This window comes from Cucumis melo, chromosome 12 (genome assembly GCF_025177605.1).
Source record: "Cucumis melo cultivar AY chromosome 12, USDA_Cmelo_AY_1.0, whole genome shotgun sequence".
Classification (NCBI taxonomy): domain Eukaryota; kingdom Viridiplantae; phylum Streptophyta; class Magnoliopsida; order Cucurbitales; family Cucurbitaceae; genus Cucumis; species Cucumis melo.
The window spans coordinates 19,391,187-19,417,680 of record NC_066868.1 but is presented as its reverse complement, the minus strand read 5'-3'; the positions used below and the strand labels follow the sequence as shown (position 1 = coordinate 19,417,680).

Genomic DNA, 26,494 nt, shown 5'->3' with positions numbered 1-26,494 from the left:
GAAAATAAATATACTTGTAGACAATGAAATCAGAAGGCAAACAGGATGGGAGGGAGACTTTTTTCGTGAAGCACGAGTGGGAGGGAGGCTTTCGATTGTTGATTCTTCATGAATGATGGAAGAATGGAAGAATTGATGGATGGCCGAGCTGCCTTTTTCGTGAAGGATGGAAGGCAGAATGCTTGGGGCTAGGTTAAAAAGTGATGAAGTAATGTACTGGGTACACAACTTCCATATGGAATTGTGTACCCGATCCATGACGTCGATAGTGCGGTAGTCAATTCCAGTGTTGACTTCCACGAAGGATAGCATATGAGCAGAGTGTGTATGCACACAACTCCAATCATACATCGTGGATCGAGTTCACAATTCCGACCTGTAGATATGTACCTGATCCACGATTTATCATAGTCGTGGATCGAGTACATGATTTTACAACTCTTTTTTTGACATTAGTTTTTCGCCTACTCTATTTTTATCACTATCTTTTGAAAATACATCATCAAAAAAAAATTTAGAGAAATGTGGTTAAAATAAAATTAAAATGAAAGAATGAAAGGAGAAAACCACCTCTAAGCTATGGCTAATTATTTTCGAAACAATCCCTTTGACCTTTATTTTTTTCCAAAACAATTCCTTTCCAAAAGAAACAGTGGGACCGGATACACTTGTCATTAACGGTCATCAAATTGAACCGCTCGGTCTGGTCAATATGTAAAAAACAAACGAACAATCCGGCCGGTCGAAATGGATTGGCCGAACAATCTCCTTCTCTTCTTTTGCACCTTCAACATTTCAGTCTTTGCCTTCTTCTTCTTCTTCTCCTTCTTCTCCTTCAACCTCCGAAACAATGGCGTCTCTACAAGAATTACTCACTCGAGAAGGATTTGAAGGCAGTAATTTCCCCAGTAGTCGAAAACTCTCAAGGCCCAAAGGAAGAAGCAGAACAGCCCCAGATGATTCTGTCACTTTGCCCATATACATATGCCACGACAAGAAAATGATTGATTCTTCAAAGAAAAAGCTCGATAAACCTCTTGTACGAAATGGGTCTTCCATATATTCCTCGAAACGAGTCGGTTCGCTCTCCGAGACCTTTCCCTGTAAATCAATGGAGGAACCGGCCATTGATGACATTGCTATACGAGCTGTGGTTTCCATTCTTAGTGGGTATGTGGGGAGGTACTCAAAGGATGAAAATTTTAGAGAAATAGTGAGAAAAAAATGTAATCCGTATTTGATACGAAAGGGGGAAATGGAGAGTGGGATTTGCAGTAACTTGGAGATGGGTATGAAAAGTGTTGACAGATTGGTTGAAGAAGGCCATGGAAATGAAAGGGAGTTGAGAATAAAAGCTTCTAGAAACTCCATTGGTCTTCTTAATATGGTGATTACGTCTTTGGATTCTGCAATAAAATTCACCAAAAATGGTGCTTATTCTCATCTTTCTGCATGTGCTCACCTCTATTTGGCGATTGTTAACAAAATAGAGAAGAAAGAGAAGATTTCTGCTAAGCATCTTCTTCAAGTATTTTGTGATTCTCCATTTTTTGCTCGAACCCATCTTCTGCCAGACCTTTGGGAGCATTTCTTTCTTCCCCATCTCCTCCATTTGAAGGTTTGGTACAATCAGGAGCTTGAATTTGTGTCTAACTTTGAATGTGAACATAAGGATAGGAAAACCAAGGCCTTGAATAAGGTCTATAATGACCATATGGATAGGGGAACTGTTCAATTTGCTTTGTATTATATACAATGGCTCAAAGATGGAGCCAGAGCCCCCCCTGTTCCTGTAGTTCGTTCACCTTCAAAATCCATCCATAAGGCTTCGAGAAGATCGTCGGATTCATACTTTTCGCAGCCGTCTTCGAATAAGAATCTGTAGGTTCTTTAAGATTATGTTTCTTTGTGTTATTTGAAGTGAAAGTTCCAGCTGAATAATGATTTTGATGAGTGTTTTTTCTAATGGGGGTTTCTGTTTCATGGTTGTTTCGGTTGTGATGAAAGATATCATGCTGTTTTTGGTCCAAGTCTTGACCAGCAATTAGCTGGGTTGAGGAGTGGAAATTTGGTTGCAGCCTTGGCAAGGAGTTCAAATGAAAAGGAGATCTTATTTTCAGACAAGCACTATGAAAATAGTGCTTCTCTTCAAGTCTGTAATTTCATCTTCATCTTCAATATAGAATCATTTGGCTCTTGGTTAGAAAAATCTAGATTCACTGTTTTTATTTTCCCCCATTCTTCTGCAGGATGAACACAGCAACCGAAGAATGTCATCCGTCCTTGACTACCGAAGTCATAATACTGAATCATGGCGCGAAACCGTAAAATCCGACTATTTTCGATTCTTCACATGTCAGAGTATTACAAAAGAATACTTGGAAAGTAGCAATGTGATTACCAAAAACAGCTCTGTTAGAGTGGAAGGAAGAAACCATCTTCTTTCCAACGATTTGAGCAAGGCCATAACCGCAATCTGCTCCTCAGATATCTTGAGTGAGTGTGAGATAGCCATTCGTGTAGTTACCAAAGCTTGGTTGGACGCCCATGGTGACACTACCATTGAGGTCGCCTTATCGAAGCCACCAGTTGTCGAGGGAATGCTGGAGGTTTTATTAGCTTCCGACGATGATGAGATTTTAGAATTAGTGATTTCATTTTTAGCAGAACTTGCTGTAAGGAGTGAGGTTATTCGACAGATGATATTGAACTCTGATCCCCAGCTGCAAGTGTTTCTTAAACTCTTGAAAAGTAGCAGTCTATTCCTCAAAGCATCAATTTTACTTTACCTTTCAAAGCCACAGGCAAAACAGATGATTTCGGTTGAATGGTTACCACTAGTTCTCAGAGTATTGGAGTTTGGAGGCCAGTTACAGACATTATTCTCGGTACGGTGCAAGCCACATGAAGCAGCATTTTACCTTCTAGACCAACTACTGAAAGGGTTTGATGAAGACAGAAACTTGGAGAATAGTAGACACTTGATTTCGCTTGGGGGATTGAGTCTGTTGCTGAGAAGGTTAGAGAGAGGTGAGATTGAAGAAAGGAAGAATTCTGTTTCAATAATTTCATGCTGCGTCCAAGCTGATGGAAGCTGTCGAAACTACTTAGCGGAGAATCTGAATAAGGCTTCACTTCTTGAACTTATTGTCCATGAAAGCAACAAAAACTCTGGTAGGGGTGGTTTGGCTTTACTTGTTGATCTACTCTGCCTTAGTCGGTATGGACTACTTTTATTTCTTCTTGTTTTTATGTTGAATTTTTAGTAGCTCACCCATTAAATCGAGCATCTCGAATAACTTAACAGAAGAACAAGAATCACTAAACTCCTGGATGGACTTAAAGAAGGATGGAGTGGCTTGGGCATCATGAACATTTTGTCTGTTTATCTTCAGCGAGCTCTTCCTGAGGAGCAGCCTTTAGTTGCAACAATGCTATTGCAGCTTGATTTCATGGTATTTCAGATTTTTTATTCTATGAAAGGATGGTTAAATGGCCTATATTTAACAGTAGAGATAGCCACTCAGTTTCTCTATTGTCTTCTAAAGTTATAATCTTCTTCTTTGGCCTCTTTTTGACAAGAAAATATTACAGTTATGTCTTGTCAACGGTGATTGCTTTTAAATAAATTGAATGGTTCCCACATGAAGTTGCAGTCACATTGCAGGAAGACGCCCTCAACTGCAGCATATTCAGAGAAGAGGCCATCGTGACAATTATAACTGCCTTGAATGCTCGAATAAGTGGAGAAAAAGTACAGGACAATTTGGCTAGAGCTCTCTTGATTTTGGGAGGTCGGTTTTCATGTACCGGAGAACCAAGCACCGAAAATTGGCTTCTAAAACTAGCAGGTTTCAGAGAGAACTCTGGGGATTCATCTCACAGCAAGCATCTCTACGATGACGTCGTGCTATTGGTGAGCTTTTATTTGCCTCAAGTTCTCATTGATTTTGATCTAATTCGATCAATTCTTTTAGTTAGATTCTCTCATATTGGTTTAAATATACAATTTTGCCCCACTGCAAATGATCAGTATGAAGAGGAAGAAGAAGTGGTGAATTGGCAGTTAAAAGCAGCTACCGTGTTGTTTAACCATGGACATAAGAGTTTATTGTCTTCCCTTTCAACATCAATGACTAGTTGTGTCCGGCCAAGTCTAGCAAAAGCATGTCTTATCACGTTGTCGTGGATGAGCAGATACCTGTTCGTTATTAGAGATGAGAAGCTATGTTTAATGGCACCCTCGATTCTAGTACCAGCCTTAATAAAATACTTGAATCACGACAAAGCTGTAGAGGACCAAGTGCTCGCATCATATTCATTGCTTAACCTCGGCAAATATACAGGTAAGCGTTCTTTCACTCCCTACATTTCCAGTCAAAATATAACATCAAACAAAATTTCATTGTTCTTTTGAACTTTTTGTACAGAATGCAAGCATATTTTCCGATTGTTCGATGAAGAAGCTCTAGACCATCTTCGAAATCTCTCTCTAGTGACATGGACAGCAGAAGAGCTAATCTTGATCATTACAAGTGGATCGATGCATCCACATACCGAACAAGAGAACTCACACACTCAAGGAAGCACAAGAAAATGATTCAGGTTTCTCTTCATTCCTGGTTGTGGCCATGTCCTACTCATCAAGATGATCAGACACACACATTATGTATTTGTTTTTTATTCAATTGATTATTCCATTTCGAGTTTTGACGTGTAATTTCTAGTTGCATTTATGACGAAAATCCTTTTGTAAATAGGAAAGTGTAGTGCAAAAACCCTATTGTTTATGTTAAAAACAGAAAAATATTGAAATGTTTATAACTGGGGTTGTGTTGTTTTGGAGTATGGGCAACCATTAGCAAATGTTAGCTTTCAAAACTTGTTGGGAAGTTTCTATCAGTGTCTTTTGATAAATGGGGTGAAATGCAAAAGGCAAGTTAAAGTGAGGGCAATGACTTGTTGGATCCTCACATTTAACACTGTCTCAAGTTGTTTTTTATTTTTCTTTCTTTTTCTTCCTATTGAAGCACTTATTTCCCTCAAGTCTTTGCATCTTAGATAGTGGAAAAGCTTGGCGTGACCATTAGTTACATTTATGACCTCTTATCGACCGAATTGAGTGATCGATTTTTTGAAACTATTTCTTGATGATTGAAGCTATCAAACCAACCACTTAATTAGAAATTGGTAATATTTGGAGTGATTTTAAGTGAGATTGAATTCACAAAAAAACACTTTTGGTTGAATTGTTTAAAAATGATTTCGAATAATGCTCTTTGTTTGTTTTTGAAGGTTGCCTACAATACATATGTGTATTTTACATCGAATCATTTCAATAGCAATGAGAATGTTTTTGAGTTGAAATTATGATATTTAAAGCGGAAGAAGGATGTAAATTATGATTTTTAAAGTGGAAGAAAGATGAAGGAATAATAATAAGTTGTGGAAGATGAGAAACTTCCAAGTAGGAAAGTTTGCATTATTTTTTTGTGAGAAGATAGAATGTGAGGGGTTGGATATGTGATGTGGATGAGGTCATGAAATTCTTTCACCAAGTTGAAATATATGATGATAAAGACTCTAGAGAGGAGACAAAAAGTTTTGAATTCCCACTACCACTATTCACTAAGAAACGATAAGGGATGTTGGTTTGCCAGCCTACGCATAATACCCACCAAACTGAAACCAACAATATCCCAACCATATGACATTTGATGAAAACCAACTATGGTTGCCTATTAGAAAAAGGGGAAAGAAAAATAAGCTTATTTAATTTTCATTGTATTGTCTAAAAAAGGGTTAAAGATATAGAATCTACAAGCATATGTAGAGTTATGGGTGGATTTTTATAATCAAAGATTCAAAGAAACTATTTGACAATAAATAAGGAAGAAAGCTTTGGAGAAAGTAAAGTTAATTCAACAGCAATTGACATGAACTTCTATAAAAAATTGTTACCATTAGGTGTTGAAGTAAACAAAACTCATTTAACTCTAGTTATAAAGTGGGCCAATATTTACTCTAGTTAAGTTTGTAAATTGAATATTATTAATAATGGGTTGTCGTATTACTTGTGTACTTTTACACCTTTTCACTTTCTTCAATAGGGTAAAGCTCCTCTCCTTCATAGTGGATGTAGGCTACTATAGACGAACCACTCTAATTCTTTGTCTTCACATCTCTTTTTCTCTACTTATTATCTTCTTTCTTATTTGTACTTCATTGTGTTCATGTGGGAAGGTCTTTTGGGCATCTTCTATAATTAGGTGGGTATTGAATGTTCTTGTTCTACCATTGAAGAATATAGCTTCCACTCATTTTCTACCCAAGTTATTACAGGGTATCATAGCTATCTCAAATACAAGAAACCAGTTCTTGATATCCAAGAATGGTAGTGGCAAGGTACGAAATAGACAAATTTGACGAAAAGTCTGATTCTGGGGCGATCTTGGGGCAACAAAAGGCATCCAAGATCCTCAAAACTTACCAGCCACAATAGCGCTTGAAGAAAAAAGAAAAAATTGAAATGACAACCTATAGAACTATCATCATGAATCTGAGTGAGAGTGTTCTTAGACAAGTAATTGAGGAAGAAACATCTTATAAAATCTAGAATAAGTTGAATGCTTCATTGTCAATGGACTTACCAAATAAAATGTATCCCTGAGAGAAGTTCTTCACATTTAAAATGGATTCTGAAAAAAGTTTGAACAAAAATCTTGATGCGTACGAAAATATCACAGCAAAGCTCAAATCATTAGGAGAAAGGATAGTTGATGAAAATGAGTCTTTTGTTGTATTGAACTCACTTCCACATTCCTACAAAGATGTTAAAGCAGCCTTGAAGTGTGGCAGAGATAAGATTCCAATTGATGAAATCATTTCAGCATTAAAAGCAAAAGAAACAAAGTTGTTGCAAATGATGAAGAAAGAATCTCAGAATGTAGAAGGATTTTTTTGTTAAAAGGAAGTTAAAAACAAAAGAAAACAAGCAACAATTTGGTGACAAAAATAAGAATAAGGCAAGATGGACCTATTGTCTCAAAGATGGCCATTGGAGAAAAGAGTGCTACTTATTAAAAAGAAAGAAAGTCGCCAAGAAGAACAACAAACACAAACGATAAGACACCTGTACACCTTCCAAAAATTCCTTCTCATATTCTGATGCACTAACCATAACAGAGGATTAAGATACCCAGTTAAAGAAGGAGGATTGGGTCTTGGATACTGGTTATTTATGCCACATGACTCCTCGGTTATTCATGCCACATGACTCATCAAAAAGGTCGGTTCACTACATATCATGAGTTGGATGGTGGTATGGTCTACATGGGAAATCATGATACATGCAAGATAGTAGGAATTGGATCAATCTCACTAAAGTTTAAAGATGGTTCAATAAAATTGATCCGAAATTGGAGACATGTTCCTATGCTGAAAAGGAATCTCCTATCTCTTGGTATGTTTGATGCAATAGATTTTTAAAGTAATAAAGTATTCCAAAGTAATTCTAGTTGGTGTTAGAAGGAATGGACTCTTTGTCATCAAAGATGTTCAAATGATTGAATCAACCATGTTAGCCATAGAACACACTTTGACAGAGGAGACCTCTGGCTTAGAAGAGTGTCATATCACTGAAATGGGCTAGAAGTGTTGTCAACACAAGGAATTCTTTCAAGAGACATCAAAGAAGCTGAGTTTTTGTGAGCACTGTGTTGTTGAAAAGGCAAAAAAACAAAGCTTCAAGAGCTCTGAACAAAGGGCATCTTACATTCTTGAATATGTACACTCTAATCTTTGGGGACTAGCTCAAGCTCTTTCGTTAAGTTGATCAAGGTATTTCTTATCTCTTATTGATGATCATTCAAGGAAAAGTTGGTTATATATATTAAAATCTAAAGATCAAGTGTATAACAAATTCAAAGAATGGAAAGCGTTGGTAGAAAAACAAACCAATAAACAAGTAAAATGTTTGGAACAGATAATGAATTAGAATTTTGCAGCCATGAGTTCAATTAGCTTTGCAAAGATGAGGGGATTAAAAGGCAAAGAACAGTTTGTTACACTCCTCAACAAAATAGAGCAACTGAGAGGTTGAACCGTACTATTATGGAAGGGTTAGATGTTAATTATCAAATGCCATATTACCTGAAATTTTTTTGGTAGAGGCTATGGTATACGCTGTCTAGTTTTAACAGATGTCCTCACACTTAAATTTACTTTCCAACTCCAAAAGAAAAATGGTCGGGAAAGCCTCCAAAACTGGAACATCTTAAAGTTTTAGGTGTGTAGGTTACGTGCATCAAAATCAAGGAAAGTTGAAGCCTAGAGCCGTGAGGTGTATGTTTCTTGGGTTCACAGAGGGAGTAAAAGGATATAGACTTTGGCATCCAATTGAGAAAAGATGCTTGAATAATAAAGATGTTATTTTCAAAGAACGTGAGATGTTTATTTCACTAGGAGTTAATTCTGAAAAAAAGTCTTAGGTTGATACTACTCTGATTGAGGTGGAGTCTTATCCTAATCTAAACTTCAGTATTCCAAGTGCAGAAACTAAAACTCTCGATGTTGAGAGTCAACAAGAAGAAACAGCAGAAGAACAATGGGTTTATAAACTCAAGAAAGGAATCCAAGGTATTCAAGAACCTGGGTACAATGCAAAGTTAGTGGTTAAGGGTTACACTCAAAGGGATGGTATAGATCACAATGAGGTCTTCTCTCCAGTTGTCACACCTCCTATTGGAGCCCCCTCTCTCCTTTACCCTAAAAGAGGGTGTCAACCAACTAAACTAACTAACGCAGTAGCCTTTGAACTAACAATGTATGTTTACTAAGACCAACATAAGCTAAATGCTTAAACACTTCTAACTATTTACTATAGACATACAACTGAAACATAAATCTTAATATCTAGGCTCATGGTTTCTAACTTATGATAAATGCACACACATGCAAAATATAAGATGAATAACCTTAGTTCACCAATAGCAACTATTGAGGAGGCTCGACATGATGGTCACTACCTAGAAAGTAAGAAAACATTTTGAAAGGATGAGTTGAGAAACTCAGTGAGTGACTATTTTAATAGAACATGCTTTTCTAAATAGTTATGCTTAAACTTTTAACTCGTGGGAACATGCAAGTAGTTAAATAATATTACATAAGCTTTAGCTTGTACGTTACTCTATAACTCGTTTATAACATAACATAGGTGATGTCTCACCTCATAATTCTCAACCCGTAAGCATAGTTCTAATTGTAACCTTCCCCCTTAGGCACAATATTTTGTACCTTCACTAATATACAAGAAACATAGGTCTTATTGCCTTGTACTGTCTTACAGCCTTCACATCAATATAGAAAACATACATGTGTGCACAACTTAAGTAAAGAGAGTAACCATCAGGTATAAATTCATGTAAAACATACTTGAATTCTTTTTTGATTGAATTATCACTTTACTCGAATCATTTAATAACCTAAAAACATACTTGCTTTAAACACTTTAGAATCTAGCTTTCAAACCTCATGTTTATAAGACATGCTTGGAAATAGCTTATAAAACATGCTTTGTGAAATCCGCATTTTAGAATAGAAGGGTTGCGAGGAAGAAGGCTTTAAAGAAGGAAGCTAAGCATAAATATTACGCGTTCTAAAGAAAAATGAAATTAAAATGACTAAGTATGAGAATGGCATGCTGTAAGGAAGAGTTATGCATTCTAGCTAAGCGATGCGAGGGAAGTTTGTATTTCTAGCAAGGCGAGGAAGAAAGTTAAAAAAATAAGAGAACTTACTAATCCAGATTAGTTAGTAGGCTACATATAAGGTTAAAAAACTAAGCATGCTTAGAGGAAATATAATACCTACATGTGTAAGTTGGCTGGCAAGCTAAGAAGAGCTTAAAAATGACTAATCCAGTTTAGGATCAGTGTAAATAGGCCTTGAGAGTTCGGAGAAAACCATAAGAAATTTCAAGTGTTGAAACTCTATGCTATGAGTTTAGGAAGGGGACATGAATGAACTGATATCACATCTTAATGAGAAGGATCCTGATGACATGAAAGTAAGGTTAAGAAAGACTTAAAAGAATTAAAAGTTAATACCTATACCAACAAGGTGCACCTTTCTTTGAGACAAATTAAGCATGCTTAGCTTGGAACAATTATATATTGGGTGACCTTCTGAATATTTTCCTATGATGCATGTGAGTGAGGACAAAGAATGCCGAAAGGACTCGTGTTGGTTTATAGGGAAAACTTTCACTCTAATAAGCCTTTAAAACAAGTAAGGATAATGTTGCCAGGTTGCAGGGGATGTAGGGTTATGTCGGGGATCCGAATTCTGAATCCTAGTCCAAATCTTGGGCTTGGGGCGTTACAAACTCTATCAAAGGAACATTAGGTGTGAAGAGAAGATCTTGAAGTTAGATGATAAGAGGAAAGTAGAAGGGAAGGAAGAATTTAGGCTTTGTGAGTGACTCTTCAAAGAAAAGGATAAAGTTTTTGTTACGAATTCTTACATTAAATCAGAGAACACAACACCAAACCAACCAGAATGCAATAGCCAGATAACCACAAAGTAAGCGATAAAAAAATAAACGATACAAAGATATATAGTGGTTCGACCAATTTGATCTACATTCACTGAGAACTAGCTTGGAGGGATTTTATTAGGAGCAATATTAATCAAGATATAAATTACAGATATCATCAAAGTAATATGCAATCTATAATATTACCGCCAAACCTAACTTTACCGTCAACCAAACACCAAGAAACTGAGAGAACCACATGCCAGATGTTGCCTTTGATACCGAAACCCAAAACCATCGAAAAACCACCTCCTCTCACCGGAGACTCACGTGTCAAACACCCACTGCAACAATTGAATAACCCATGGCTAAACAACGTGTACAAAACTATGACTGAGTACGATAAAATCCACCGTTGAATGCCACTAATACCGATCAAAACCCAGACGGAAAACCACTACACTGAATGCCGTTGAAATTCGCCGTCTAAGCCATCGTCGCTGTCCGAAGAATGAGACCCAACTGCAGATGCTACCAAACTTCCCTCATCAGAAGACACGTCGTCGAATGCCCTTCACTAACCGCTCTTTTCTCCTTGTGTATGCAAGAAAAAATTTCTCTCTACTATGTGTTTGCGTGCGGCTGCCTCTCTTACACCTTCTTCTTTTCTAATTTTTTTAACCTAAAGAAACAAGATAAGCTTAATTTCAAAATTGCCATTTAGGTATATTTACTATTTTTCCCTGAACTTAAAAATCCAATTTGAACCACTTAAATATTTGTCATTTTTCTACAAATCTCCATCATGACAAACTATTTAAGACACCAAAATAATTCTCCCAATCACCCTATCATTCAGAATTAACCTTCAGCTCATCTGACCGGTACTTCAACTTATAAGCTGGAAGAACCTTTGCTACCAACCTAGCCTTATACCTAGGCTTATTGTCACCTTCTGGCTTGAACCACTTTGTTTGAATGAGTTTCGGAATAGGAGGCTTTATAACCAATGACCATGTCTGATTCTTTCGCAAAATAAACAACCCTGCTTCCGTAGCATCCTTCTATTGTTTCTTCGAATCAGATGCAATACCGTTACTACAAACTCCCTCATCAATCAAAGTCCTATCCTGTTGAGATTGTACACCATCAAATTTAGACTGCTCTGTAGCCTCAGTTTGTGAAACTAGTGATGAGTGATCACTAGATACATCTGAACCTTTGCCTGATGGTCGTACTCCAGAATCAATTCTGACTTCTGTCACAACATGATCAACTGTCTGCTATATCTGTTGGTCTAATGTCATAGCAGTAGTACCTGAAAGTGCAGTATCGACCATTCCTCAATGTTTTCCTCAGTTTAACCAAAGAACCCTTGGTAACTTTCATAACTCTATTCTTAAATTTTATGGTATAACCTGATCTATCTAATTCACCAAGAGATATTAGATTACGCTTGAGTTTCGGAACATACCTCACATTAGTAAGAATTTTGATCATCCTATCATGTGTTGCAATATGAACTGAACTAGTTCCCTTTACATCACAGGTACCATTATCACCCAATAAGACTTTTCCCCCACCACTTTTCTGAAAGTTAATCAGAAAATCCCAATTAGGAGTCATGTGAAATGTGCACCATAAATCCATGACCCAAGCATACTGTATATCCCTGTGAGACACCATCAAGACCTTTATTGAATCATACCTTGAATCATACCCATCAGTAACATTCGCTTCACTAATCTCAGCTGCATGTTTGCTACTTGATGTTTCCTTGCTCTTATTCAAAGGGCAATTTTTCTTAAAGTATCCTTTATGACAAAGGAAACTCTAGCTTCCCCCTTTGAATTCATCCTGGAACTCTTCTCTTTGTATTTTCAGCTCTTTTTGTCACTTTTTCTCTAGCCATGAGTAACTCTCCATCTTTGTGTTCTTTCTTAATTTCGAGATTTCTAGTTTTCAAGGAATCCAACACTATATTCATGGTCAATGAATCTCAACCATATTTAATAGTTACCTTAACCTCTCGATATTTTTTTGGTAATGAATTTAAAAGAATCACTGCTTGATTCTCATCTGACATCTTCTCATCGATGTTACTGGGATCAACTACAATCTTCTGAAATTCATCCTGATTCTCTTCTAAGCCTTTATTTTGGTCCATCTTATATCCAAAGAACTTTTCCTTTAGATATAATTTATTTGGCAAGAACTTTGTCAAGTAGAGACTCTCTAGCTTTTTCCACAACCCCCCCCCCCCCACAGTAGTAGCCTCATCTACTAGCCGAAACACTTCATCTGACAGATATAGAAGGATCGTTGAATAGACCATTTCATCCATATCCATTTTTTCACTTTCTGTAATATTTTCCGGAAGGCTCTCTTCATCTAAGATTTTAGCTACTTTATGTTGAAACAAAATAACTTTAATCTTTTTCCTCCAAAGAGCAAAGTCACCATTTCCATTAAAATTAGACACCTTAAACCGCGTTGAAGTCATCTTTACAAAAAATGATTTAACCAACGATATGCCAACTGTGAACTACTATGCAAAACTCAAATTTCTTTGGATCGAATCAAGCTCTGATACCACTTGTTACGAATTCTGCACTAAATCAGAGAACATAGTGCCAAACTAACCAGAACGCAATAGCCAGATAACCACAAAGTAAGCGATAAAAAAATAAATGATACAAAGATATATAGTGGTTCTACCAATTCGATCTACATCTACTTTGAGAACTAGCTTGGCGGGATTTTATTAAGAGCAATATCAATCAAGATATAAATTAAAGATTTCAGCAAAGTAATATGCAATTTGTAATATTACCGCCAAACCCGACTTTACCGGCAACTAAACACTAAGAAACTGAGAGAACCACGTGTCGGATATCGCCTCTGATATCATCACCCAAAACCATCGAAAAATCGACTCCTTTGACTGGAGACCCACGTGTCGAACACCCATTACAACAACTGAATAACGCATGGCTAAACCACGTGAACAAAACTACGATTGAGTACGATGAAATCTGGAGTTGAATGCAGCTAAGATCGATCAAAACTCCAACAAAAAACCATCACACTAGATGCCGTTGAAATTTATTGTCTAAACCATTGTCGTTGCCTGAAGAATGAGACCTAACCGCAGACCCTATCAATCTTCCCTCACCAAAAGATGTGCTGTGCCGAATGCCAACAGAGAAAGATGTTGAACCCCTTCACACCGCTCTCTTCTCGTTGTGTGTGCAAGAAAAAAATTTCTCTCTCTTTACTGTGTGTTTGTGTGCGGCTGCCCCTTTTGCATCTTCTTCTTTTGTAATTTATTTTTAACCTAAAGAAAGAAGATAAGCTTAATTTCAAAATTTCCATTTAGGCATATTTACTGTTTTGCCCTCAACTTAAAAATCCAATTTTAACCACTTACAAATTTGTCATTTCTTTACCGTTTTCCTAAGTTTTTTCCTAAGTTTCTTTCAAATCATGTCATGTTGTGTATAGTGTAATATATGATATAATCGTGATACGAGTCGTCATAGTAGTCTATACGTGGGAATGATTTAATGTTTTGACAAAAGGAATAAGTAAAGCCTAATGTGATGTTTATGTTGTTTTAAACACATGATGAGGCATGAAAATGTTTCCAAAAGCAAAGAAAGTTTTATTCCGCACATGTATTCCCAAAAGGTTTATTAAATAATCATTCATTAAGCATTAAACTTATGTTTTAGTTTTCCTTCCCGAGGTAAGTGAGGTTTTGAGGCTGCATTGTGAAGGTTAGTCGTTGCATAGTGACAGATGTTAAGAGTTGGGCAAGGCATCGAAGATTAAGTGTAGTATTTAAATTTGAAAAGTTTTTGCCTTGTGTATTTGTACTAAGTTATGCTAAGGAAGGAATAAAAGTTGTTAAGTTATTTATAAACTCGAGTTATTCCTAAAAGTTGTATTTGTACTAAGTTATGTTGAGTTTTTGCCTTGTATTTGTACTAAGTTCATATCGCATAGCATGTTTAGTTAAAGTTTTAAGTTTAAGGTTGAAGTTTAGGCATTTAGGCACTTCATTTAGGAGTGTTATAATTGCCAAAAGTTGTGTTCGTGCCTAGGAATGCGAGAAGGATGCATTTCGGGGAGAGGGTCTGACATGCTTAACATAAACTCATGCTTTAAACATGTACTTTTGAACTTATACTTAAACTCATGCTTTAAACATGTACTTTTGAACTTATATTTAAACTCATGCTTTGAAAATTATTTACTAAATTAGTAAAGAAATATCATTCAGAATTCTCAAAGCATGCTTAGAAATATTTAGCTTTTAACTCATGTTTAAGAATAAACATTGAAATTCATTTTGTCACTCACATCTTGAAACCTAACTCCTTAGCTCAAGAAATTCCTCTTTCCTCTTCTTCGTCTGAAATTGAGGAATTAATATTCCATATTAAACTCCTCATTCTTAGAATATATAAAAAAAAATCACTTCTTAGCACTTGGCCATTGCCCATGCCATGACACTAGTCAACGGCATGCGGTGCGCGGACACATGCAAGCCATGGCATGACCTTGGGCAGTGCTGTCTAACGTTACAGTCGTGTGCCTAAGGTGCCTGCCTCACGACTGACACTACCTTACTACTCAACCTATATGCACCAATGCACAATTGTGCACAACTAATCTCTTAAAATTTTCCGAACTAAAGTCCAGCACGCCTAGCCTCAATGCCCAACCTTGACACTCATGGCTTGAAGCTTCTGATTTCACTTTAGAAAACCAAATCTCACTTAGAAAATTTATAACTAAAAATCCAGAATCCAAAACAAGAAATTTTACTCTACCAACTTGTTTCTTTTCATTTCAACTACATTACCTCAAAATTTCAGCTCCAAATTCAAAGTAATGAGCTCTGTAGTCTCTAGAGAATCAACATTGCTCAACTTCACTTAAGAAATGACCTTCAAGACTTTCCTTGAACTATTAAAAGTCTTTATCATGTCCCCTTTATCTGGAAGCCTAACCCTTCAAACAAGACTTACTTAGAGAGCTTTTACAACTGGAATCACCTAAAACGCACAAGCGAAATGGGAGAACTTTCCCTTAAAAGTTACCTTATATCTTGGTCCTTGCATGGCTACTTAGACACCTTCTGCTTGCCATTTTTTTTTAATTCTTTGCATGCCCAGACACTTGGATTCCACTTCAAAGAGCACTACCAAAATGCCTAGACTTCACTTGGTGACTTGGCATCCAAATGCACTGCACCTAGCCTTTCAACTTAGCTTACTTGGCTTACTGGGTGGGTCTCACTGTGTTATGTTGCCTAGCCTTGGCATACGTTACCCCGCATAACTTTCACACACATAATGTAGAAGATGAAGAGAAGAAGAAACACAAAGAAATTATAGTGGTTCGATCCCAATATGATATCTACATCCACTCTTCAAGGTAGTCATCTTTTGTATTGATTTACAATCAAATACAAAGCAAGAGAATAAAGGAAATTTCAGTCTTACACCTTCCTTAATTGTAAGCAATCTTACAAGATGAAGAATTCAAAGAAAAACTCTAGAAAATTTCCTTCTACTCCTTTCTCACACTCATAACAACTTTGTTAAATTTGTGAACAAAGTTCTCTCTTCTGCTCTCAGTATCATTGACATCTACCACTTCCCATATATATATATATACATACATCATATGTTTGCCCTAACATCAACAGATTTGGACTCAAGCCAAAAGAGATTGTGGTGGATCTAGCCCACAATACTAGGCCAATAAAGGATGCTTCATTGTTTTAGCTCCATAGTCATTATCAAACTCGTTGGCATTTAACATAGCAAAAGCATAAAACTAAAGTGAGTTGTACATAATAATATATAGAAAAAACTAATAATTCTCCACCTTGCTAGATATGATCAGTTGCAAAACAAAATTTAAAAACTAACAATAGAACTACCTTCATCCATACAGGAGCACTCATAAAGAGTATGCAATAAAATCCACAAAGGAACAGTTTCAGAAAGTCAGTAATCCTCCGTCAAGGATCATCCACAATGAATCAAATTTTTTCCACAAAGATCCCTAAATGAGCATTCAAACTTTTATAAAAAAAACCAGCTTTGAGAGTTTTTAAGCAACTTTCAAGCTTGTGTACTAGGGCTGATTTAGTCAACACATTAGCAACATTATCATTAGAAACTATTGAAAGCAATTAACACCAACATGAGGCTTACGTAGAAACCTAAGAACAGGGAGAAAAACTGCGATACTTTAGTTTTTATTATTTTTCTTATGAATGAATATGATAGGTACAAAGGAAGAGAATAAATAGAATACAATAGGAGTAAGAAAGAAAAAGATATAGGAAATAAAATCTTCCATATTATTCTTTCCAAAAATACTCTAAGGGCAAAGCCCTACTAATTTTAACACTCCCCCTCAAGTTGAGATGTAAATATCAATGAGTCTCAACTTGCTAACACAAAGTTTGAAGTGTGGTCTGAGAAGCCCCTTAGTGAGAGCATCAGCAACCTATTGGCTCGAAGGAATGTACGGAATGCATATGCTTCCACTGTCAAGTCTTTCTTTGATGAAATGTCGATCAATCTCAACATGTTTAGTTCTATCATGTTGAACTAGGTTGTTAGCAATACTAATAGCGGCTTTATTATCACAAAAAAGCTTCAATGGTGTCTCAATTTCCTGATGAGGATCTGACAAGACTTTCTGGAGCCAAATTTCCTCACATATTCCTAAACTCATAGCTTTGTATTTGGCCTCAGCGCTGCTCCTGGCCACAACACTTTTATTCACCTTCAAGTTACAAGATTGCCCCAAACAAAGGTACAATAACTGAAGGTATACTTTTTGTCAACCACAGATCGTTCCCAATCTGAGTCAGTATATGCCTCAATGGTCTTTCTATTTGTTTTTCTAAACATCAACTCTTTACCAGGTGTATTTTTCAAGTATCTCAAAATTCTGTTAACAGCTTCCATGTGTTTCTGATAAGGAGCTTGCATAAACTGGCTGACAACACTCACAGTAAAGGAAATATCAGGACGAGTAAGGGATAAGTAGATTAATTTACCTACAAGGCGCTGATATTGTTCTTTATCAACTAGAACTTGATCATTATAGTTTCCTAGTTTACAGTTGAATTCAATAGAAGCGTCAGCAAGACGACATCCCAACATACTTGTCTTAGTTAGCAAATCAAAGGTGTATTTTCTCTGAGACACGGAGATACCTTCTTTAGATATGGCCACCTCTATTCCAAGGAAATACTTCAGATTTTCCAAATCCTTGATTTTAAATTCATCACCCATTCTCTGCTTTAGTTGACTTATTTATGTTTGATCATCTCCAGTCAAAACAATGTCATCCACATAAACTATTAGAACAACAATCTTTCCAGTCTTGGAAACCTTTGTAAATAAAGTATGGTCAGAGTGTCCCTGACTATACCCTTGGGACTTGCCAAAGGTAGTGAATCTATTAAACCATGCTCTAGGAGACTGTTTCAGATCATATAGGAATTTCTGGAGTTTACACATTTGTTGACCAAATTGGGCTTCAAATCCTGGCAGGGGGCTCATGTAAACTTCCTCCACAAGGTCTTCATTCAAAAAAGCATTCTTAACATCCAGCTGGTATAGAGGCCAATCTTTGTTTACATCAATAGATAGCAAGACTCTAACAGTATTCAACGTAGCAACTGGAGAAAAAGTTTATATATAATCAATACCATAGGTCTGAGTAAATCTCTTTGCAACTAACCTTGCCTTGTGTCTATCAAGAGTACCATTTGCCTTCTATTTGAGAGAGAACACCCATTTGCATCCTACAGTTTGTGTCCCTTGGGTAGAGAACAGATCTCTCAAGTTCTATTTTTTTCAAGAGCCTTCATCTATTCCATAATAGCATTCTTCCATCTAGGACACTCTAGAGCAGTGTAGATATTTTTTGGTATTATGGTAGAATGAATGCTTGTTGTAAAAGCTCTAAACTGTGGAGAGAGATTACCATAGGAAACATAGTTGCAAATGGGATGTTTAGTACAGGATCTGGTACCTTTTCTCAAAGCAATGGGAATGTCAAGAGAGGGATCATACTCATCAAGTTTCCCTGTATGATTCTATTTAGCTTCATTGTTATTGGTTTCTGTTATGACCTCAGTCTCATCACCATGGTGCTTTCTTCCACATTTTCACGAATACCAACATCAGACCTATCATTCTTACTCATTGTATTAATAGTACATGGTTCTGTAGGATTTTTCATACCTTGATATCGAGGAGGTTCGGAGTCTTGGACTGGGGCCGGCGGCTGACTAGTAGAGGACCCAACTTCTTGTCTAAGATTCCTCCTATAGTACGTTTTCTAGGGAACTTGGTTTGTGGGTAGGATTATGGGATAAGAATCAATGTCAGACACAGTACTAGGAGTAGGTTCCATAAGTTCAAAGGTGTTGTTGGACTCTACACTCACACTCTCCCCCTAAAGATGGCTAACGAGAAAGTAGGGTCGGTTCTCACAAAAAGTAACATCCATAGTGACAAAGTATTTCCTGGGCGGCGGGTGAAGACATTTATAATCGGGCTAGTGAAGAGGATACCCAACAAACATATAGGTCTGAGCTTGAGGGATATATTTGGTATGATTAGGGCAAAATTTATCGACATAAGCGATACACCCAAACACACGAAGAGGAACCTTAGAAACAAGACGAGTAGAGGGGTAAGATTCCATAAGACAATCTAAGGGAGTCTAAAGGTAGAGCATACGAGAAGGCATTCTATTGATTAAATGAGCTGCTATAAGAATAACATCTCCGCAACGGTATGAAAGAAGGGAAAATGGAAAGCATAAGGGAATGGACTACTTCCAGAAGGTGACGGTTTTTCGCTTGGCCACTCCATTTTGTTGAGAAGTGTAGGTGCATGTGGTTTGGTGAACAATCCCCCTATAGGCTAGAAATTCACTAAGGTTATGGTTTTTGAATTATCGACCATTATCACTCTGAAGAATTGCAATTTTTGTATGGAATTGTGTTTCAATAGTATGATAGAAGTTTTGGAAAATGGATGAAACCTCATATTTAATTATCTGTGATAAGGTAGACCTAGGTAAGATGGGTATGGTCATCGATGAAAGTTACAAACCACCGCTTCTCTGATGAGGTGGTGACCTTAGAAGGACCCTAAACGTCAATATGGATGAGGGTAAACGGTTGTGTAGGTTTATATGGTTGTGAGGAAAAAGAGACCCGATGTTGTTTAGCCCGTATACACACATCACAAGATAGAGAAGAGACATCAAGTTTAGATAAAAGATGAGGAAATAAATATTGCATATATGTAAAGTTTGGATGGCCTAGCCGAAAATGCCACAACATACAATTTTGTTTAAAAGTGCTAAAGTAGGAAGATAGTAAACTAACTCTAAATAAACTACTATAGGAGGTATCATCATCAAAGATGTAAAGTCCCATGCTATGTCGAGCAGTGCCAATCGTCCTCCCCGAGCTCATGTCCTGAAAATAAACAGATTCAAGTAAAAAGATAGCTTTATAATGCAACTCACGAGTGATCTTGCTTATAGATAACAAATTGTAAGACAATTTAGGGACATGCAAAACATTCTAGAGAGCAAAACCGTCAAAGGGAATTATTTATCCTCTGTTAGCGATTGGGGCTAGAGAGCCATTGACTATCTGGTTTTTTCATTACCGGCACAGGGGGGCATAAGAGATAAAATGTTCCAAAGAACTTGTCAAGTGATTTGTAGCCCCCGAATCTAAAATCCAGGGATTCTTCCCATTAACGCTAATAAGCCCAAGGGACTGAGGCATACCTGACTGAGCAATGGCACCCAGAGTCGGAGTCTTGGTCTGGCTTGCAGTAGGACCAGTTGATTGAGAAGTGCTAGCAGGGGTAATCTCACTAATATAGGCACATCCTGAGTTCTATTTCTCGTTGGAGATTGTTTCTTACCTCCTAGGGGACGACCATGGAGTTTCCAACACTGATCCTTAGTGTGCCATTGTTTCTTGCAGTGCTCACACACAGGGATTGGTTTCCCATTATTCTTGTCGCTATCATGATTCGAGGACCGAGCGCTAAAGGCAGTGAAGTCAATTGTAGGGATAGTCAGTACACCCATGGTATTAATGTGATCCTCTTCAAGTTGAACTTCAAAACACTTCCATTAGGGAGGGAAGAAGTCTTTATCCGAGTATATGACCACAAATAGTATCAAACTTGAGATTAAGTCTTGCAAAGAAGTCATAATTATGGTCAGCCTTTTCAAGTTTAGTATATTATGTATCGTCATTTGGTGTGTCCCAAACTGTCTCTCTGCACAAATCCATTTCTTGCCAGAGGAGAGAGAGCTTGTTAAAATAGGTAGTCACGTCGAGGGTCCCTTATTTGCAATTATGGACTTGTTTTCGTAGTGTATACAACCGAGAGGCATTCTGTCGTTTCGAGTAAAGGGTCTGAGTTGTATCCCATAAATTTTTTATTATGGCTGCATATAGTAAAGGCTTGCCAATTTGAGGTTTCGTACTATTAATCAATATGGACCAAATAAGTGAGTCCTCCTCTTTCCAGAGTCGTTCCAAGGCATCACCCGATGGAGGACGTATAGTCTCTCCAGTTAAGAAGCTAAACTGGTGGCGACCTTCAAGAAACATTTTTACTGATTGGGACCAAGAGAAATAATTTTGCCCATTTAATTTTTCACCTGAAAAGTTTCCTGTAAACGATCCTAAAGAGCCAGTTATATAATTTGATGGTAAATTAGGGAACGAAGTTATCGGGTTCTTAAAATACATCGGTAACTCGATTGGTTTGGAATGCATCAAAGATTCACCCGCTTCATTGTCTGATCTGTTCTGGGTTGATCTATCCCGTTACTAAAAAACAACGGTTGCTGTAAAGGGTCAACATACAACGAATGCTTACTGTACATATTTGACAAATTTACAGTTGACGGTTGCTGTTCGGAGGGCATAGGCGGCACGTGGAAATGCGGGTGGTTGGAAGAGTATAACGGTTGGACATCTGACGGCACCTAGAGTGGAATGGGGTGGGCAGTGAGATGAAACGGCGTCGACGCGTGGGCCCACACATCAGATAGTAGTGGCGTGTGAGTCACTTTCTGGTCAAAATGTGGCGCGTATGACTGCGAGACTACTCTCGTTGGGTAGATTGGTGGTTTTTGTAGGTTTTGGAGCAATTTCTCCATGGCAACGGTGACAACGACGTCCATGGCGATGGCAATCCCGGCGGCAGCGACGGTGACGTCCATGGCGATAGTGATCCCAGGCAGCGACGACGGTGGTAATGGGTTCAATTTCGATCTGGGTTTCTCCTAGGTTAGTTTCTAGGGTTTCGTTGCTTTGCTTTGATACCATATTGAAAGCAATTAACGGCAACACGAGGCTTACGTGGAAACCCAAGAACTGGGAGAAAAACCACGATACTTTAGTTTTTATTATTTTTTTCTTCTGAATGAATACAAAAGGTACAAAGTGAGAGAATAAATAGAATGCAATAGGAATAAAAAGGGTAAAGATATAGGAAATAAAATCTTCCATATTGTTCTTTCGAAAAATACTCTAAGGACAAGGCCCTACTAATTCTATAGAAACAATCTTATCAATTCTTATCTTCCCTTCAACTATCACATCCCAAATGAAATGGTAGCGTATATCAATGTGTTTAGTCTTTTCATGATAAGTATGATTTTTAGATAAGAATACAACATTTTGGCTATCACAGTAAATAGCTAACTGATTTTAAAGACTAATTCCCAGGTCTTCTATTAATTCATTTAACCATATTGCCTCTTTGATGGAACAAGAGACACACGCAACAAAAAATAGGATATATTTTACCCTAATTGTTATTGAACTATTTAGTAATTAACATGCATGATTCTATCCTAATTATGTGAAATTAGGGTTAAACGAAAACATACCTTTGAAGCTTTCAGACTCTCGTAATCTCCACACAAACACGAACCCAGGACCACCACTATTTGCATCACATCCTTATTTTCTCTTCTTGGCAGCATTCACTATTTTGTTTTAATTCACATTTATTTCGTATCTTTCATCTTGGTTGAATGTTTCTCATAAAAAAGTACGTACACTTTTTGCATATTTCTTTTTTTATTATGGAGCAGGGAGTATGGCTCTTTGCATATTTCTTTTTTTCCTAATACCCTTGTTGGGTTGGAAGTTTTGCATATGATTTGTGTCTATGATTCTTGTTGCCTTGCTTGCATTATTTATGCAGAAGGAATGCCTGTGATCTTTTCCCCACAATATTTTACCCTTCGTTTCCTTTCACTCTTTCAAATATTTAACCCCCACCCCCATTTCTTTGGTTGAAATGTCTGTTTGAATCTAAATGTTGAACGCAACTAGAAATGATTTTATTGAAAGCAATAAATACGAAACTGTCTTACATGGAAACCCGAGAACCGAGAGAAAAACTACGATGTTTTTAGTTTTATTATTTTTTGATAATCATACAATAGGTACAAGAGGGAATAAATAGAAAAGTACAAAAAGATAAAAAAAAAAAAAAAATTTAGGGTAAATCTCCCTAAGGGGCTAAGTCCACTAATTCTAACACTCGGACGTAAATATCAATGAGGCCCAACTTGCTAACACAAAAGTCAAAGTTTGGAACGAGAAGTCCCTTGATGAGGATGTTAGCAACCTGTCAGCTCGAAGGAATGTATGGAATGCATATGCTCTAACTGTCAAGTCTTTCTTTGATGAAATGTCGATCAATCTCAACATGTTTAGTTCTATCATGCTGAACTAGGTCGTTAGCAATACTAATAGTGGCTTTACTATCACAAAAGAGCATCAACAGAGTCTCACATTCCTGATGAAGATTAAACAGGACTTTCTGGAGCCAAATTTCCTCACATATTCCCAAACTCATAGCTCTATTTTCGGCCTCAGCATTGCTCCTTACCACAACACTTTGCTTCTTAATCCTCCAAGTCACAAGATTTCCCCAAACAAAGGTACAATAACCGGAGGAAGGCTTTCTGTTAATAACAGATCCTACCCAGTCCAAGTTAGTATATGCCTCAATGGTCTTTCTGTCTGTCTTTCTAAACAACCTTTTACCAGGTGTCGTTTTTAAGTATCTCAGGATTCTTTTGATAGCTTCCATGTGTTCCTCATAGGGAGCCTGCATAAACTGGTTGACAACACTCACAACAAAGGAAATATCAGGACGAGTATGGGATAAGTAAATCAATTTATCCACAAGGCGTTGATGTTGTTCTTTATCAACTGAAACTTGATCATCAAAGTTTCTTAGTTTACAGTTGAATTCAATAAGAGTGTTAGCAGGATGACATCCCAACATACCTGTCACGGTTAGCAAATCAAGGGTGTATTTTCTCTGAGACACGAAGGTGCTTTCTTTAGATCTGACTGCTTCAATTCCAAGGAAATATTTCAAATTTCCTAACTCCTTGATTTCAAATTCATTACCCATTCTCTGCTTAAGTTGACTGATTTTGCCTAATCATCTCCAGACAAAACGATCTCATCCACATAAACTATCAAAACTGTAATCTTTCCTATCTTGGAAAATTTTGTAAATAAAGTATAATCAGAGTGTCCCTGACTGTATCCTTGGGACTTGACAAAGGTAGTGAATCTGTCAAACCATGCTCTGGATGACTGTTTCAGACCATATAAAGATTTTTAGAGTTTACAAACCTGCTGATCAAACTGGACTTCAAAGCCAGGCGGGAGGCTCATGTAGACCTCCTCTACTGGATCTCCATTCAGAAAAACATTTTTAACATCCAGCTGATATAGAGGTCAATCTTTGGTTACAACGATAGAAAGAACTCTAACAGTATTCAACTTAGCAACAGGAGAAAAAATTTCTGAATAATCAACATCATAGGTCTGGGTAAACCTTTTTGCAACTAACCTTGCCTTATTTCTGTCAAGTATTCCATTTGCTTTGTATTTGAGAGTGAACACCCATTTTCATCCCACAGGCTTGTGTCCCTTGGGTAGAGTACAAATCTCTCAAGTATTATTCTTTTCAAGAGCTTTCATCTCTTCCATGACAGCATTCTTCCATTTAGGACACTCTAAAGCAATGTGAATATTTTTCGGTATTGTTGTACAGTCAAGGCTAGCAGTAAAAGCTCTGAACTGTGATGAGAGATTCTCGTATGACACATAATTAGATATGGAGTGCTTTGTACAGGACCTAGTACCTTTTTTAAGTGCAATAGGAAGATCAAGATAAGGATCATGCTTGTCAAGTTTCCCTATATGACCATATTCAGCTTCATTGTTATTAGTTTCTATTCTGACCTCAATTTCATCACCACTGTTCTTTTCTTCTACATTTTCCAGAACAGTAACATCAGACCTGCCATTCTAACTCATTGTATTATTAGTACAAGGTTCAGTAGGGTTTTCCATACCTTGATTTCGAGGAGGTTCAGAGTCTTGGACTAGAGCCGACGGTTGACTAGTAGGGGACCTGACTTCTTTTCTAAGATTCCAAGGAACTTGGTTTGTGGGTGGATTATCGAATGAAGATTAATGTTAGAAACGATACTATGAGTAGGTTCGATAAATTCAAAGATGTTAAACTTTTCACTCACTATCTCCTCTTAAAAATGGCTAATGAGAAAATAGGGTCGGTCCTCACAGAAAGTAACATCCATAGCGACTAAGTATTTCCTGGACGACAGGTGAAAACATTTATAACCGTGCTGGTGAAGAGGATGCCCAACAAACACACAAGTCTGAGCCCGAGAGGTAAATTTGGTCTTATCAGGGCCAAAATTATGGACATAAGCGGTACACCCAAACACATGAAGAGGAACCTCATAAATAATATGTGTAAAGAGGTAGGACTCCTCAAGACATTCTAAGGGAGTCTGAAGATGGAGGATACGAGAAGGCACTTTATTGATTAAATGAGCTGCTGTAAGAATAGCACCTCCCCACAAGTATGAAGGAATGAAAGTGAAAAGCATAAGGGAACGGACTACTTCCAGAAGGTGAAGGTTTTTTGCTCGGCCACTCAATTTTGTTGAGGAGTGTAGCGTACGAGTTTTGGTGAACAATCCCCTTGGAGGCTACAAATTACTAAGGTTATGGTTTTGGAATTCCTGACCATTATCACTCCGAAGAATAGCAATTTTTATGGAATTGTGTTTCAATGGTGTGATAGAAGTTGTGGAAAATAGAAGAAACCTTAGATTTATGGGTGATAAGGTAGACCCGTAAGACAGGTATGATCATCAATGAAAGTTACAAACCACTGTTTCTCGGATGAGGTGGTGACCTTGGAGGGACCCCAAATGTCACTATGGATAAGGGTAAACGGTTGTGAAGGAAAAGAAATCCTGATGTTGTTTTGCCTGAATGCACGAGTCTCAAGATAACAAGGAGACGTCTATATTAGGAAAGAGATGGGGAAACAAATACTTTATATAAGTAGAGTTCGGGTGACCCAACTGAAAATGCCACAACATAAAGTCATGTTCAAAAGTGCTAAAATAGGAAGATAGTAAACTAGTTGTAGAGATACTACTACCGGAGGTATCATCATCAAGGATGTAAAGTCTCCTGTTATGTCGGGCAGTGTCAATCGTCCTCCCCTAACTCAAGTTCTGAAAGCAAATAGATTCAGGTAAGAAAGTAGCTTTATAGTGCAACTCACAGATGATCTTATTGATAGCTAACAAATTGTAAGAAAGCTTAGTCACATGCAAAACATTATGGAGGGAGAAACCGTAAAGAAAACTATTTGTCCTTTTCCAACAATCGGGGCTAAAAAGCTATTAACTATCCGAATTTTCTCATTACCGGCATAGGGGGTATAAGAGTAAGGCCAGTTGGCTAAGAGGTATTGGCAGTCTCCCTAACATCGGTACGCCTCGAGT

General features: G+C 37.3%; 1 protein-coding gene across 1 annotated transcript; it reads left to right on the top strand.

Annotated features, from left to right (window-relative positions):
* Positions 1 to 742: 742 nt before the first annotated feature.
* On the top strand, positions 743 to 4,824 carry LOC103498300 (putative E3 ubiquitin-protein ligase LIN-2). Its single transcript, XM_008460860.3, has 7 exons — positions 743 to 1,881; positions 2,008 to 2,152; positions 2,250 to 3,220; positions 3,308 to 3,455; positions 3,668 to 3,916; positions 4,034 to 4,346; positions 4,431 to 4,824. The coding sequence occupies exons 1-7, from the start codon at positions 851 to 853 to the stop codon at positions 4,598 to 4,600; spliced, it is 3,027 nt and encodes a 1,008-aa protein (XP_008459082.3). The 5' UTR covers positions 743 to 850; the 3' UTR covers positions 4,601 to 4,824.
* Positions 4,825 to 26,494: the final 21,670 nt, after the last annotated feature.

Coding starts and splice junctions, on each gene's coding strand:
- LOC103498300 (XM_008460860.3), top strand. CDS start 851: ATGGCGTCTCTACAAGAATTACTCACTCGAGAAGGATTTGAAGGCAGT. Junction 2,153..2,249: donor AAAATAGTGCTTCTCTTCAA/GTCTGTAATTTC, acceptor ATTCTTCTGCAG/GATGAACACAGCAACCGAAG. Junction 3,917..4,033: donor ACGATGACGTCGTGCTATTG/GTGAGCTTTTAT, acceptor GCAAATGATCAG/TATGAAGAGGAAGAAGAAGT.